The 16,108-nt window shown below is 41.1% G+C and overlaps 1 protein-coding gene across 1 annotated transcript in view; it reads right to left on the bottom strand.

The window, feature by feature from the left end:
- Window positions 1–953: 953 nt before the first annotated feature.
- Window positions 954–16,108, bottom strand: part of HSF4 (heat shock transcription factor 4) — a 38,017-nt gene continuing 22,862 nt past the window's right edge. Inside the window, exons 9-13 of the mRNA XM_048870581.2 lie at window positions 12,892–13,116; window positions 9,416–9,521; window positions 7,874–7,939; window positions 5,601–5,688; window positions 954–3,766 (exon numbers count right to left, since the gene is read on the bottom strand). Of these exons, the coding sequence (XP_048726538.1) occupies window positions 3,573–3,766; window positions 5,601–5,688; window positions 7,874–7,939; window positions 9,416–9,521; window positions 12,892–13,116 (679 nt within the window). The 3' untranslated portion in view covers window positions 954–3,572. The remainder of the gene's footprint in view (window positions 3,767–5,600; window positions 5,689–7,873; window positions 7,940–9,415; window positions 9,522–12,891; window positions 13,117–16,108) is intronic.

Below are 16,108 nucleotides of genomic sequence, written 5' to 3'. Positions count from 1 at the left end.
AACAGCCCAAAATAGTGTGCCATTTATTGGTCAAGCCTCACAATTACAATATTTTAATGTTCCAAACAGGCAGTAGGCCTTTTTTCAAGTGGGATATCCCTTTGCTAATAATTATTATTTCCCATCTTCCCTCCACATCACCACAGTAAAAGGCATTTGACTGTGAATATCAAATAGAAGAGATAATGGGAAGATGAGAAAAATTTAGTCTAAAAAATCCTACTGGTTAAAAACTAGAAAAGTTATTCATGTGAATTTCAGCAAAATTCATCATGTTTTATAACAGTCCAATTTTTTTGAATTTTCCATAAAATTGTTTATTTAGAAATTATTTTTGAAATTAGAATTTTTAGAAAAAAATTTCTGCACAAAAAAATCCCACCATCTGACTAAACTGACTAATCAAAATTATCACAGCAAAAAACAACCCCCCAAAACAACAAAAATCTAGTGATGATAAATGAACCAAAAAACAACACCCGCCTCCTGAAATGACCAAGAGGCAACATGATTCCCTAAAAGTTTTTGTCAAAAATTTTTGAAAAGTGGAGAATTTTGAAGCAACTGGAATGTTTCCACAAAAAAAGTGTTTAACTGTTTAAAGAACAACAAACAGCCAAATTTCAGTAACTAACCAGATTTAGACACTGATTTTCACTTTAATGGACCTATTCACAGTGCATGAAGTTAAGCACATGTATAAGTCTTCGCAAGATTAGGGTCTTAATTTGAAAAATGCATCCAGATTTACTAGCTTTGTGTTAGTATTCTTTTCTCATTTATTTATTATTTAAAGATTTGTGGAGCCAACTGTCCGTTTGGAAAAAAAACAATTAGATTTCAGTGCAGTTGGTCCTATCCCACATGCAAGCCCCTTGAAATAAGAAGTCATTACCACTTATAAATGAAGAGGGAACAGGGAATGGAGAGATGCCAAAGCAGGACTAAATGAGAAAAAGGAAATGTATTTAATTAGTGTTCTCTGTAAAACTTTACAAATGTACAGCATAGTGCAAAAATGCAGTCTTAATGCATCAACTTCAAGTAAAGTTAACAAAAAGTGTAAAAAGCCAGGAAATACAGTCACACTTCCTTGCAGGGGAGATTCCAGAAAAATATTGCTAGGGGTTCCTTTCTACCATGAATTTCCAATCTAATGCCTATAATAGAGCAAAAGGTCTAAAGAAAAAGAGAGACTCTTCCCAGAGTAGCAGCTGGCAGTGGTCACAGTATGATGTTTGGCAGTATGGAGGCTGGAATCTAACTGTTTATATAAGGGCTTGTTTGGAATTGCTCATTCTTTTGGACTGTGTTTAGTCTATTCCTATTTGCAAGTAGCTATCCTACTATGGTTCATTTTCCTACCAAAAATGGATTCCGATTCAGAAAGGTACTTAAGCACATGCCTAACTTTAAGCATGTGATAGTCCCATCAACTTCATTGGGATTACTCAAGTGGCTTAAATCAAGCATTTGCTTAATTACCTCACTGAATAAGGGCTTTAGACTGCCACACAAAGACCAATTGCAACGGAAGTTGTGTGTAAAGATCCAGGTGATTAAATAGTCCTTGAATAAGGAAACCATAAGTTTGTCAGGTGGAACAAGCCTCCAGCCAATTTTAAGTTTTCTAATAAAAGAAAATAAGTAAACGGAATAAAAATCAACTCAATAAATTTCAGCTCAGTTCATTGCTGAAAATTACACACAGATAATCAAAGAAACATCTTTACTTCCCAGTATAGATGAATCATATAGGGATACCTGGTCCAACTAGGTATATTTTCTAAATAGGAAGCCAGTGGGGACTGCCATGGGCTTCCCTTAGTCACAACCACAGAAATACTGGATGGAATTTATAGAAATGCTGCTGCATCATAATTCCTTAAAGGACTGTACCTTGTGGGATCGGGACAGAGGTACTCAGTGAAAATCACAAGGGTAGCATCCACAGTATTAAGTCAGATGGACAAAATTTGTTAACCAGCACAATGCTTCTCAACTCTTGCAGCTCTTTATTTATTGATAAATCAATGGAGGAAATGGCTCTGAGGGGAAGTCCATTTAAAATTTGGGGTGTTTTTTCCATTAAGGAGAATTTGACTGCAGTTATACTTTATCTCAATACATATTTTGGGATGGATGCTACTTGACCATTCAAATTGCTCAGAAACATGGTTCAGTACCATGAATCGTCATGGCAGTAAAAGGAGGCAGGGTGCTTCTTTCATTTGACATTGGCATGGCTTATGCCTTTCCTTTCTGTTTCAGCTTGAAGGCCTAAGTTAGGTCTGAATTGCTAGGTATTTGGGTCAGTAATTTCTCTAGGGAAATGCAACTTATTTAGAAAATACTGAAACAACTGATACACAGTAAATCTCTGATTCTCCATACGAAATCCCTTGGGTAACACTAGAACTACATTATAAAAAACAAAGCTCTGCTTTGCTGAGAAATGTAGTCTTCAGAAACTACATGAAAGAGAAGGTTGATTCAAGGTTTGGACGCTGGTTTAGGTTGGACAAAGAATACAAGAAAAGCTAGTGGGCAGAGTATACTGTACCTCTCAGCGCGCCCACCCCCAGCAGGTATTTGCACTGAAAGTCTCACTCAATCAGGATCCCATTAAAGAAATCTGGGTTCTCTCATTTGTGTATATGAATAAAGCAACAGGCTAGCAAAATCTTATTCAGGGGACTCAGAATAACCTCCAAGTCAATGCGAACACACAGTAGATTAGACTGGATATGCATGCAAAGTATTGAAATGCCACTGAAAACCAAAATTATATCCAGCCCTTTGTCCTATTTTATCTACTATTCGAAATAGGTTATTATACTGCTCTCATCACAGTAGTATCTGAGCGCCTTCCAGAATTGCACTAAGTGATGTGTCTAACATGTGTCACATGTGGTTCGTTCCTTCTCATCCCCTTCCCGGGGGGGAATTCTGTGTGCAGTGGAGCGTTGTGGTTTGGTAGGTTTTTCTAAAATAATTAAATGTCCATGCTGCTCAGTGTTGATGTTGAAGAAGGCAGGTCAAATAAGTGTATCTTACACTGGGAATGGAAGGTGGTATGATTTATGATGGTCCTTAGTTTCTATGGGAGTTTCTTTCACAGTCTAGGATGGGTCTTCAGAAAAAGTTCCATCTCCTGCACAGACCGATGTCAACTGAGGGATGTGCAAATTCAGGTTGTTCTGCTTAAACTGTGAAGATAAGGGAGAGATATGAGTATCTCTCATCATATCAAAAGAAGGAAATGGGTAAAAAAGAAAACACTTTTAGGGGTGGACCAGTTGCACAGCTGATTGCCTGTAACTGGGCACTCACAAGTTTGTTTCTTGGAAGAAGACTGCCTATTGTAAAATTTGTCTTGGGTAAGCATGGGAAAACAAGTGCAGCTTGGGCGGTGCAAACAGGTATGGTGGCTGAGTTTTCCATCAATTCAAAAAGAGCAACAACCACTCTTTCGTGTGTTTCTAAGTCACTGTTGTTCCTTTACATTCAAAACTGTAGATGTTTTGTAAGGGAGTAAAAGGCACAACTGTCTTGTAAAGCTAAATAGATCACTAGTTACTTTCAGTGGGAGAGCTCAGGTTTAATGGGATATCTCCTTGGAGACCCACAGAGGAAAGATAGGAAGCCATATTTTCTGATGGAATATAAAGAGCTGAATTTTCAGGCAGGTTTACAATGTTGCTCCTGAAGTCTGCTTCACGATCAATGAGAAACTGCTGGGTGCTTTCAAGAATGACATCTTTCCCTAGGAATGCAGACAGAAAATGGAAAACGTGGTTACCGACAGGCAAACTACTGGTCTTTATTAACTAAGTGCTGGATCCTAGGAAGTGCTGAACTCCAATAGGAATTAAGGGAGTTCAGGACTTTGCCAGAAGGGATTGGAACTGGGACAGTCCAAAAGCCCATTAAAGTCAGTGGGCGTCTTTCCTTTGCTTCAGCTGATTTTGAATCATACTTCAATAGCTGAGATGTATGGGAATAAGGGAATGGAAAAAGAAGCAAATGGCCTGAAGCCTTTGAGGACTGGGTAAGAGCAGCTGCTCTCCCCCACTTATACATATGCTTTCAGCTTTTTTTCACCTCCGCCACTGGAGGCACCCACCAGTTCCAATGTCTCCCTTATTTCACCCCTACTATCCTCACGCTGCTATGTGTACAATAGGGACCTTGCAAAGAAGAGACTAGACTCACCAGGCCTTACCAGTACAGACATGCATGTTTCATGCAACATCACCTACAGTGCCAAGGAATTCTGTCTTCAATACATCTGTTTTTTAATGAATCTGTTGCCCATGGAAGCTCCTGGGCTGAGACTAAAGTCATTGATGTAACAAAGCGGTTATGTATACATGGTGGGAGAACACTACCAGAAAACCAGAAGGCTCTGTTTAGAGCAGCGAAACAGACTGTTTTAAAACATGCTAGCTAACATATTTCATGCACCATTGGGCACCAAGCATGGGGTCATGGCTGACCACCGAATACGTTTTTAAAACCCTGTCTACACTAGGTTGTAAGTGGTGTTTTAAACACATTTTAAAAACCTCTTTCTACTCTAGACAGAGCGTAAGGACTTGTTTACATGGGGAAGATTTTTCCATATAACATAAGCTGTGACTTTAAACCAATATGGTTACACTAGTTGCTCTATGCGGACACTGATTCTGTTCAAAGATTGTCTTTATTGTGGTTTAACTTATGATATTAGGAAGGAATTTAAACTAAATTGAAAAAAAGCCACTAATTCCAGAATATGAGTGTCCACATGAGATGTTTATACTGGTATAATTATAACAATATACTTTCCCAGGCAGACAAGTCCTATGATAGAAAGAAATGGTACAGCACAGACAGCAGTAATGCAAGCATCGTGACACTGCTGAACCAATGTGATTCAATCGTAGTCTGGAAAGACCAGCTCCGGGGTAAAACAGAACTTAATTTCCATACCCATTCAGATGTTGGCCTCTCTGCTGAGACTGCTAACACGGGTTTAAATGAGTGGTATTTATTTTAAAAATAGGGGCATGTCTCTACTAGATCAAGAAGACAAGGTAGATTGAGACTATCAACATTTCACCTAGGTCACCACATAGCAATTGGATGGCAATGAACAATCAAAAGGAGACTGGCTACATTCTGACAGACACCACAGATGTTTGCATTGTTGTTGTAGCCATGTTGGTTCCAGGATAATAGAGAGACAAGATGGGTAATATCTTTTATTGGACCAAATTCTGTTGGTGAGAGAGACAAGCTTAAACAGAACTCTTCTTCAGTTGGTCCAACAAAAGACATTACTTCACCCATCTCGTCTCACCATAGATGTTAGCAGGAATAGATAGAGGTTGGTCATATTTAAATATTGGCACATCTCCAATCTTAAACTGTTATCTTAAAACATCATTGAGGAATAATCACTAAACTGAAACACAAAAGTTGCACTACTATCATAAGCCTCTGGTCTGCTAAAGGATCAATACCGGACATTTCATCTAGCCATTAAAAATGCTTAACCATTAGTTTCATTAGTGAATTCCCATTCCTGTGTTTGCCTGGACAGCTATTGCTGGTACCTGGGCAGGTGGTGTTAAAGTGAGGATTTAACACTTTGGGAAACAGTTCATTTACATTCTTCTCCAGATCCACTCTGAGTTGCTGCATCTTGATGCAAAAATACAAACTACAATGTACAATTATACAAAGACAGGGAGATGGTTAGAACTAGGCTGTTTGTGAAGATCAGTGCTTTATTCATACAGCAAATGATAGCACACAGAATTTATTATCGCTGGCCTCTGTTCTAATAAGCAAAATTATGTACACAAGAGGAATTGCTAGCAAATTGCCATGTTCGTGTCAACGTAAGGTTTACGTTATCTCAGATTTGGCTTCCGCACCTGGCAGAGCTACCCAGCACCAAGTATGAGATGTCCTTGAGGAAGCTTTAAATAAAAAATTACCTGTGGTTGCTTTCTCTATCCTCTGCCTCTCTATTCCACGTGGAACATAGGGCCAACCTGTGATTGCTACTTACAGCCAATTGGGGTGGGAAGGTGGGATTACCCTGCGGAATCCCACTCTTTTCAGGCTAATTTTGGAAGGTGAAAAATGGTACCTCCAAAGATCGGACCTGATTTTATTTTAAGAGAATCCTAATGAGGGGTTAAAATTCCTGTGCAACCAAGCATCACTAGCTAGGTTCATAGAGCCAGCGGCTACGATAACAGGAATCTTTCTCTTAATCACATTGTACCATCTAACAAAGGGTCCTTATCTAAAGCCAAATACAACATGCCATCAAACAGAGGTTTTTCTAATGTCTAACTTTTTTTTTTTTTAAACAATTCCAAGAGTCCTCTCACATTTTCTAAGTTGCAAGGCTGGAAGTTGCCAGGAGATGAGTTAAAGTTGTTGGAGGCCTAACTTTGAATTTCTTCTCTTTTGGAGCCATCCTGTGAGGTGAATAATGCCCTCTCAACTCCTACTGACTTCTACTGGTCTGTGGGCTACTGAGCAGTGATCGGGGGGGGCGGGGGGTTTGATGTATCCCGGGACCCCTTCTGTGTGCTTGAAGGTGCTTTGACTAGATTTTGTACTTGCTTGCACTATCGCTTTGGCAATACAGCTGGTCATATGACTATATGCTCTTTTGTATGCTCAGGGCGTCACCTGAGGAGGCTGCCTGAGGTACTGGAAAATCCTGTTGAGCTGAAGGATTGAATTACTAAGTATACAGCCTTCTTCTGCGTTTGGCCGAATGGGGAAAGCAACCTGGGAGTATCTGTTGGCCTTTGCTCCATTTTGAAAGCAAGCTCCCACTCCTGTTGAGCCTTTGCATTACCAATTGGGCCTCCAGAGGCTCTATTGCCCTCCTGACAGCCAGGAGAAAAAAATTTACCTCAGAAAATGGCCAGTTATGACAGAAAAAACAAAAGCTAGCCAAGGACGTTGTTATGATGACAGAAAATTGCTGCCTTAGCAGCACTGACACAGAGGAGTGAAATTCTACCCTCTGAGGCGGCAAAACCACCTGACTTGCAACTCTGCAGATAAAACTTGTCTGGAGGGGGATACTGTAGCTCTGAAAGGCTGCCCCTGGTCTCAAGTAGGAGAAGAAACCCCTGTAGTGAAACCTAACATCCTGTGACGGTTGCATTTCCATCTGTGTGTAATATTACTTCAGTGATATTAGCCCCAGTGTCAAATTCCAGTCTCACCCTGCCTAATCACATTCCCCCACAGTTTCAACTGTATATATAGTCTTCATTTGCTTTCCTAAATTGTTGTGTTACATGGCTGTGTGCTTTTAAACAATGACATTATTACACCCCAGGGAGGGCTGCATTTCACACATATATATTTTGTAAAGCACTTTCACACACATGGCACTATATGCATTTGAGATATTATTTTTCTTCCTTTTAGAATTGTTGCAATTAAATCAGTTTTCCAAACTAAAAGTTAATTAACAGTGGTTGAATTTCACCCCTGTGCAGAGGGTCAACACAAAGACTGGTACTTGGGCAGCTGGTTTCAACTGAAGACCACATAAAAGGCAACTCAGATTCCAGCATGTTGCATTTTCATTATCCCAACCAGTCCTCCAAATAAGCTCAGATTTCTTCTGAGTGGAAAATAGAGGTTCAAGTCTAGTTTGGGTCACATGTGAAGAGTATTGGTGTTCTCAGTTTCATCCCTGGTGAATGCTTACCCACTGTAAAATTCTCCTCCTCCTTCCCATAAAACAATTATTCATTCTCCACTAATGTACTAACTCTGTTAACAAGAAGTGCTGTTTCATATCTATAGTATGGTTTTCACACAGACACAAATATGCATCCCTTACCGGTGAAAAATTGGCTTCCATGTCAGTCAGATTCCACTCACTCACTGAAAGATTTGGATTAAAGACCTGTTGGAAATGAGACATTTACTCTCTACCAGGAAAATAAAAGGATTCTACAGTGACTTTACAATTCATATTCTTTTTGGAAGGACTGTCCGAAGATTTTGTAGCCGAGGGCAAGATTTTCAGAAGAGGCCAGCATCCAGCTGCTCCCAATGTGACACTCAATTTAGGATGCTAAGCTCTTTTGAAAATCAGGCCATTGATACCATGTTCTGATTCACTCAGAGAGAGAAGAAAGAAGTTGTATTATTAGCAGAAAAACTCCTACCAAGGAACAAGAAGAGCAAACAAACAAACAATGATCACTGAATCTTTCCATTAAAGTCAAAGGAAGTCACAGGTTCTAGCACCTCTCAAGATTCCACCCTGAGAGAATAAAGGTGTCCTATTTTGATCAGGTGTCAGAGTCTCTAAGGTGCCACAAGTACTCCTTTTCTTTTTGCGAATACAGACTAACAATCACTTTAGATAAGCTATTACCAACAGGAGAGTGGGTTTGTGGGGGGGTGGGGGTGGGGAGAAAACCTGGATTTGTGCTGGAAATTGCCCAATTTGATCATCATACACATTGTAAGGAGAGTGATCACTTTAGATAAGCTATTACCAGCAGGAGAGTGGGGTGGGGGGAGAGAAAACCTTTTGTAGTGGTAAACACCCATTTTTTCATGGTTTGTGTGTATAAAAAGATCTTCTGTACTTTCCACAGTATGCATCTGATGAAGTGAGCTGTAGCTCACGAAAGCTCATGCTCAAATAAATTGGTTAGTCTCTAAGGTGCCACAAGTACTCCTTTTCTTTTTGCTATTTTGATCACCCATTCTTAATTATCCACATGTTTATTATAAGGATAAATATGAACCATCTATCAAAGAGATCAACTCTCTTCTGACAAATATATTCTTTCCCTATATATGGAGCTATTTGACCACTGGAAAAAAACATAAAACCCCATTGCCAATTTGCAATTAAAAACATCCCAGGAATCTCAGACAGGTGAAGACCTCAGTAGGGATAATGTGGCCTCAGCAGCCCTTCCAAGAACTGGAGGAAATGGCAAAGGTGTAATAGGTCCAGACATAATCTAATTGGATGAGGTGGGACCATACAGGATGCAGGATACTATGAAAAATATTAACCGGACTACTAAAGAATAGTATTAAAACTATTTTTATGTAAGAGTGAGAATGTTAATACAATTCTAGATCTTATGACCTTGTCTTAGCCAAATGGATTCTGTTGTGTGATCTTAGGGTATAAGACCTAAGTATATTTCCCTTCACGAGAAATGAAAATGCATGACAAAATCTTAAGCTGCTCAAACTCGCTGCTACGAGAGTACTCTACAGAGGCGATGTCTGTATATATGTTAATAGATAAGGCGCCAGTAGATGGTGCACAAGAATATGCTACATTGTTCACAGTTTTTCTAGGAACAATCAAAGTGACTGTCACATTCAAAAGTGTGCTCTTAACACTCACATCCAAAACGCTGGCTGGTTCCAGATTATACTGCTGGCTCCTCAGCAGCACCTGCAGGCCCTCTAAACTCAAATCAGTACCATCCATGGGGTCAGAAATTTCTGTTCTGAGGAAAGAGAAAAGGAAAATGTGTCATCAATATGAAATATACACGTTTATATTGAAAATACAATTTATTAACTTCCCAAGGTAAAGCATATGCCCAAATTTTACCTGGCAACCCTACGGGCCATGCTCAGCCCTAGGTTACACCAGCTTTTATGGACTAACCCCAGGAGCACAACCCACCAGAATGGGGATAAGGCTACTGTGACACTAAGCAGCGGAGCCTGCTGTACGCCTTCTAAAGGGCCCATGTATCTGGGAATATATTTGGTCACATCCTCTCCTTGGCTCCCAAAGACTGGGCTCCTATGGTGTCTCTGGCAGAATTAAAGCTACCCTCCCTGGAGGAAATTCCGAGGGAGAAGCAGGTGGTTATACCTCTCTCCCTCCCGCCCCCTAAATGGATCCCCTCTAGATCTGAAGTCGGTACAGTACACACATTTCTATACCAGGCTCAGTTAATCTGATCCAAGAAGTTTGAACTCCTGTGACTAAATGGCATTAAGGGAAAGAGCCCATTGTAGAAAGAGTTGTACAAGCCAACAGAGAGTGACACCCAGCTAGAGAGGGAATCGTAAACAGCAGCCAAAATCAGGGACTGCTTCACTCCACACCTGCCCTCCTATCTTCTCCTTCCCTGCTCCATCCTCCCTTCTCTTTCTCTTTAGCTGATCCCCCTCCTAATTATCCCCTCCCTCCAAAAAACTCATGGCATTTACATGACTTTTGCTACCATCACATTGTTCACTCTGCTGGTGTCTTCTTCTCCTTCCCCCACCGTGTGTGTCTGTCTTGTCTGTTTAGATAGTAAGCTCTTCAGGGCAGACACCATCTGTGTTTGAACAGTACCTACCATAATGGAGCCCCATTCTCGGTCAGCTCTCAGGCACCAATAAACAGGATTTGTAAGAATAATAATATAGCTGATGAATTATTATTAACCCTTATGCAAAAGTTCTGTAGAATACAATAGGGTTTAAAATCAACAGGGTTCTAGAGAAACCACAAACCTACAAACACATAAAAGAAAATGAGTTCTTATTATAGACATTTTTAATTATCCTGTAGAATTCTATAGCGGGGATTTGATTTTCTATTAAATTCTATAAAATTGTGCTCCTTCCCCCGCATTTTCTGTTAAATTCTACTGGACTTTTCCATAAGAGACCATACAGAAAGGTCCAGGGTTGCAGCCATTCCTGCTCTGTCAGCAGGTGCCATAAACGAGATTTCCATGGGTGCCACCATAAACAAATGCCCGAACCCTTATATGGTCACCTTTGAAAAAAGAGCCCGAATTATTAGTTTGTGTTAGTGTGCCGTGCGTATACCATACAAAAGGGAAGACAAATAAGCTGCAATATATTCTAATTAGAGGGAAAATGAACCAAACAGATTCCAAGAGGAAACAAAATTCCAGTAGAGAGTTGAAATAAGGGGACATTCTACATGACAAGAAAGCACATAGGCCAAATGGCATAATTAGCTTAGGTACACACTTTGTGGCAGTCAAAAAAATAGAGAGAAATGATAGGATAGTTCTGTCTCTAAAATGTCTCCATTGTACATTGTGTCTACATTGTAGAGTAGACTCATGAATCATTAGGGTCTGATGAGTGGAGTTATACTACAATCTTTACGGATATTTAAGAGGGTAAACATCTTCACTGAAGACATTCTGAGCCAAATTCTAACCTTGAATTTATATTGGTGGCTAATGTAATCTCAAATGGAAGCCTTATCGGAGGGCAGAATCTGGGACTATACATTAAGAGGAGCTACAGAGTTGACAGGATGTATTAAAATGTGTTCAATACAAGGAAAGGGTGAGTGTCCTCAGAGGTATCAGATTTTATGTAGACCCTTGTTTGCAACAGTGGGTCAGATTCCCCTCTCTGAGGCTCCACTGAAGTCAGCGAGTTACAACCGGGATTCACTTAACCTTCTCTCTTCCCCTTTCCCATGAGAATTTTCATTCAGCCCAACATGTGGTAAGAACTTTCTTCACTGGGGTTGCCCAAGTCTTCTCAGATTCACTCAAAACCCCTGCTCCTTTCTGTTAATTTCTTTCTGTTCTGTCTACTTTGTGGTGGTCAGATGTGACAGCCAGGGCAGTTCTCCTTCTGCTGGTTGAACATGCTGTGTGTTTACTGCCATATCATCCTTGCAGCTGAGATTCAAGCCAGAGACCCTTATGGACCATATACAGCAGCTCTCTGAAGGGAGCTACGCAGGATGTCCCCTCTGGCTGAGCCAGGAAGAGTTGTGCTAATGCCCTTTCAGCAGGGCGCCAGTCACTGTATATCTTACGGGTCCTAGTATATTTATCTGCAATGACTCCAAGATTCTCAATGATCCTTCAGAGTTCAGGAACAGAACTGCATTCCTCTATACCTGGACCTCTTGGGTTCATTAACACACAGCTCTTTCTTCTCCATCCCCATTAACAATTTGGCTTGTCACTTAATTGTTTCAAAATGTGTTTCAAAACCCAGTTATTTATAATGTAAAAACTACTTTTGAGTAACAGTGCCTCGATTTTAATAATCTCTTCCTAATAAAGGATAAAAGACCAATGAATAAATCTTTGGTCCCTTGCATGAGGCTTGAGCTTTAGTCAAAGATGGGAAGGAATTAAAACACTCAGTCTGCCTTGTGGCTACCCACAAACACACTCTGAGGCAAGAGTCAGTGGATGAAGTTATCTTCCCAAAAACACATGGGCTGAGTGCACGGTATCCAAAAGAATAACCTCAATAATGACTGAGGATTGGATCAATTATTGACTTGTGAGCATTGACTTTTTTCCCTGAGCATGGAGAGATGTGCCCAGCCATCAGGAAGGTGACAGATGAGGCGATGAAAGGAATGCAAACTGAAGGAGGAAGAACCCACATGAGTTCACAGAGCTGGAGAAGGGAGGAAAAAGGAGGACGACGTAACTGGCAGCTCTTTGCTAATGAAACATTCTTCCTGTGATCTAAACCTGTGTCTGATGGAGGTTTCTTGTCATCTCTTACCAGATCTATTCCCTCGTATGACACAAGAGGATACAAGGGGCTCAGCATGCTGTGTGCAGCCAGTGTCATGTTCCACCGGTTTCAGCAATATATGCTGGCCCTTAGGCCCTTTCCAGCATGGAACTTGCATCACTACAGATGTTATTAGCCACAAGCCATTCTGTGTCATTGGGTTGCCACCTCCGAGCTACAAAAAAACAGGACACCTGGGATAATCCTGAGCCTGGACAGCCGGCAGTGTGTACTGAGCTGCCTTACAGTTCTCCCAGGACAATCCTGGGAAAACCTGGACAGGTGGCAACCCTCATGTGCAATGCAGTTGGATGTGCATAGCTGCTGTCCTCCCCTCACCTGTCTAGAGGTGCCCTTCTGCCTCTTCTTTCGGGTTGCTGTGAACTTGCAGACTGTGGCGCCCCGCAGCTCCCTTTGCCTTCTAAAACAGACTGAACCATTGCAACTGGTAACACAGGGGGTTCAGCACACGCACTACAGCCAGGCAGAGAGACATCTGGCTCAGCTGTGGCTTTCACTCCAGGGCTAACTGGTTCTTCCTTGATCAGCATGTGGCATTTTTTCCTGAACCAAAGAAAAGTTTCAGCACCACACTCACACATATGTGCACCAAGGACTTTGCTATTTGCATGAATGGGAAGGGCAGTACTGGCAAAGGGGCTGTTTCTGCTTTTGATCCAACTGCCATGCAGTGTTTATTCCCCATTGTGGACACATGAACTCTGTTTACACCCAAGTTTAATATTTTAATTTTGAGCCCAGTGAAAGTCAGCGGAAAGACTCCCATTGACTTTAGTGGGCTTCGGCATAAGGACCGGCTTTTCTCAGAGATTTTTCCTTCTTGTGCATGCACATGGCTCTTCTTATTTCCTCTGCCAGGAGCAAATGGGGTGGCCTCTTTTAATCAGCAAGAGCTGTCAAAGGCACAACCACATGCGACACGTGCTGTGCCAGAAGGAAAACACCAACTGGGGAGTCTTAGATTTCAACTGTCAGATCAAGGGAAGGGCATTGACATTTCATTTAACCTCATACACATGTGGGAAATACTACAGGGCATCCACCCTGGTGGTCCTGACCAGTGCTGCCACCCTGGCTATGCGGCTCTTTCTGTGAGACTGTGTGTTTTACATTTCAGTTCTGTCTCAGACACTGAGACCACACCACTAAATGGATTAAAGGAATACTGGATTATGCTGGAGCCTGCTGCGTTATTGATACTGTGTTAACCTCCCATCTGGAATGCTGCTGACATTGCATGTTACCTACAAGCAAGCGTGATCAAGGTGCACCACATTTCCTGTAGATGTAGGACCAGCTAGAAAGAATTCTTGGTTCAAGGTGCACGAGAGGGTCATTAACACCAGCGGGTCATTAATATCCAGGGAGTGTCCCGCATTAAGGTTGTTATTAATAATAATTATTGGGCCAAATGTTTTGCTGGCATAACTCCATTCACTTCAACAGAGTTACGCCAGAGGTGAATATGTCCCATCAGGTATCTTACATATGTGGAGAAGGTGGCATCCATATGGTACATCTATTTATCAAGCTGTTTGGACCACCTCACCTGCACTCTGCCCACTAATCCATATCCTCAGCACTCAGTCTAACATTCCAACCCCCTGTGAAGCTTCAAACAGTAGCCCTGTTTTAATATTTCCCTCTTTTCTTTCCTACTGTGTAACTTCCTCCAGTCTAACCCCGTCTGAGGCCCAGGATGTGGGCAAGATTCGGACACAGCCCAGAGACAGATGTTCTATCAGTAAAAGTGGCTCTGTTCATTATCTTGTGGCCCTGCAGGATTAGAAACGGAGGTGTAGGTTTTCAAAACTGACTACAGGATTGAGACATCCATTCTCATTAAAATTCCCACTAGGTCATCCAAATCCCATAGCTGCCTTGAAAGTCTCAGGCAGAAGCATTATCCCATAGGGAATGGAAGATTTCCCCTTTTCCAATGGGACCAGCCTTCAATTCTAGCCCTTAAAGGATATAAGCCATTAGACTTCCAAATAGTGAAATTTTTATGAGTAAAAAACTGCTATGTGCCATTTTTAGAAGTTTTTTATAAGCCCTGCACAGCTGGACTCAGAAAGTAACTAAGGCAACTAGCTCTACAGGCAGAGGGATACAAAACTGAACAATGATAAAAAGTGATCAGACTCCACAAGCTGCTGCTGTAACACATCTGGCATGGACAACACATGTGATGGGGTGGGATGTTACAAAGGAGTCATCAGCACAAATTTGGGATCGTCTGCAGAACTCATGAATGGTGAGCACCCACCAGAAGCTCCTGCTGATAAAATAGTTATCATGCGCCACACCATCATGTATTCATTATATCTCTGTCTTATTATGAGACTTCTCTACAAAAGCTGTCTCTATATATGTAGATAGTTTATTAATAGATAAAGTGCCAGTAGATGGCACTCAAGAATAAGCAGCATTGTTATATACCAAAAACTGATTTTAGGGAGCAGATCCTACCTGGAGCACTTAATATGCTTCTAACTAATTTTAGGGATAGCACAGTTTCAATCAGCATCTTTTCTAGAGAGTCTTGTCTATTAGCTAGGGAGATTGATTACATTGATTACATCATTCCATTCAGTTTGCATGGATGTAACTATAGCATATTTCGTCACGGTAACTCTAAAGCCTCTGAATATCTAAAATGGACAATAGGAAGAGATAGCCATATAGCCTAACTCGGAAATATCTCTGTGTATTTGAATGTTGTAACTTTCTGGAATCTTTGCAAATTGACCTAAAAGTTCAAGAGCACTTATGGCAGTCTTCTCTATTTTCTGATATTAAGGATGATGTTCAATTTAGTTCTTCCTCATTTAAGTTCTTCCTCATCAAAACCAAATAGAAGCTCTTGCTTTCTTTTTCACTCTGTCTCAAAATAGAACCAACAAATCCAGATATCTTACTCTCTGATTAAGACTGAGACTTCCATTTTCTTGAGGAGAAAGTATCAGTAAAATGTTCTGGATAACTTTTCAAGGAAGTGTTTGGTAGCTCCCAGCACAAAACCTATGACTGATTATTGCAATTTGTGTGCATTCAGGGTCACAACCTGTTTTTTAAAATTTCCCACATATGGCATGTTGCAAACCAGATAAAATACACAGCCACTTTTTAAATATGTGAGGCATGTAGTATAGACTGAGATGAAGACACCATAGTAGAATTAATCCTAGACAATATTCCGATGTAGTTATTTGCATCCTTGCACAGATCTCTAAGGGTGTCTCTATATTTTGAGCTAGGTATGTAATGCTCAGCTCAAGGAGACATACCCACTCTAGCTTTCATGGAGCTGGTGCGCTAAAAAGAGAGTGCAGCTGCAGTAGTGAGAGTGGTGAGAGGGGCTAGCCACCCGAGTATGTGTCTAGTGTCTTGGATGGGTATGTAGTTGAGGCAGCTACCCCATCCTACCACTCGTGCTGCCATGGCTAGACTATTTTTAGCACACTAGCTAGTGTGGGTATGTTTCCCTGAGCTAGGAATTACACCCAGAGCCCAAAGTACAGACGCACCCTTA

Source organism: Caretta caretta, chromosome 12, assembly GCF_965140235.1.
Source record: "Caretta caretta isolate rCarCar2 chromosome 12, rCarCar1.hap1, whole genome shotgun sequence".
NCBI classification, from domain to species: domain Eukaryota; kingdom Metazoa; phylum Chordata; order Testudines; family Cheloniidae; genus Caretta; species Caretta caretta.
This window is presented reverse-complemented; position numbering and strand designations above follow the sequence as displayed.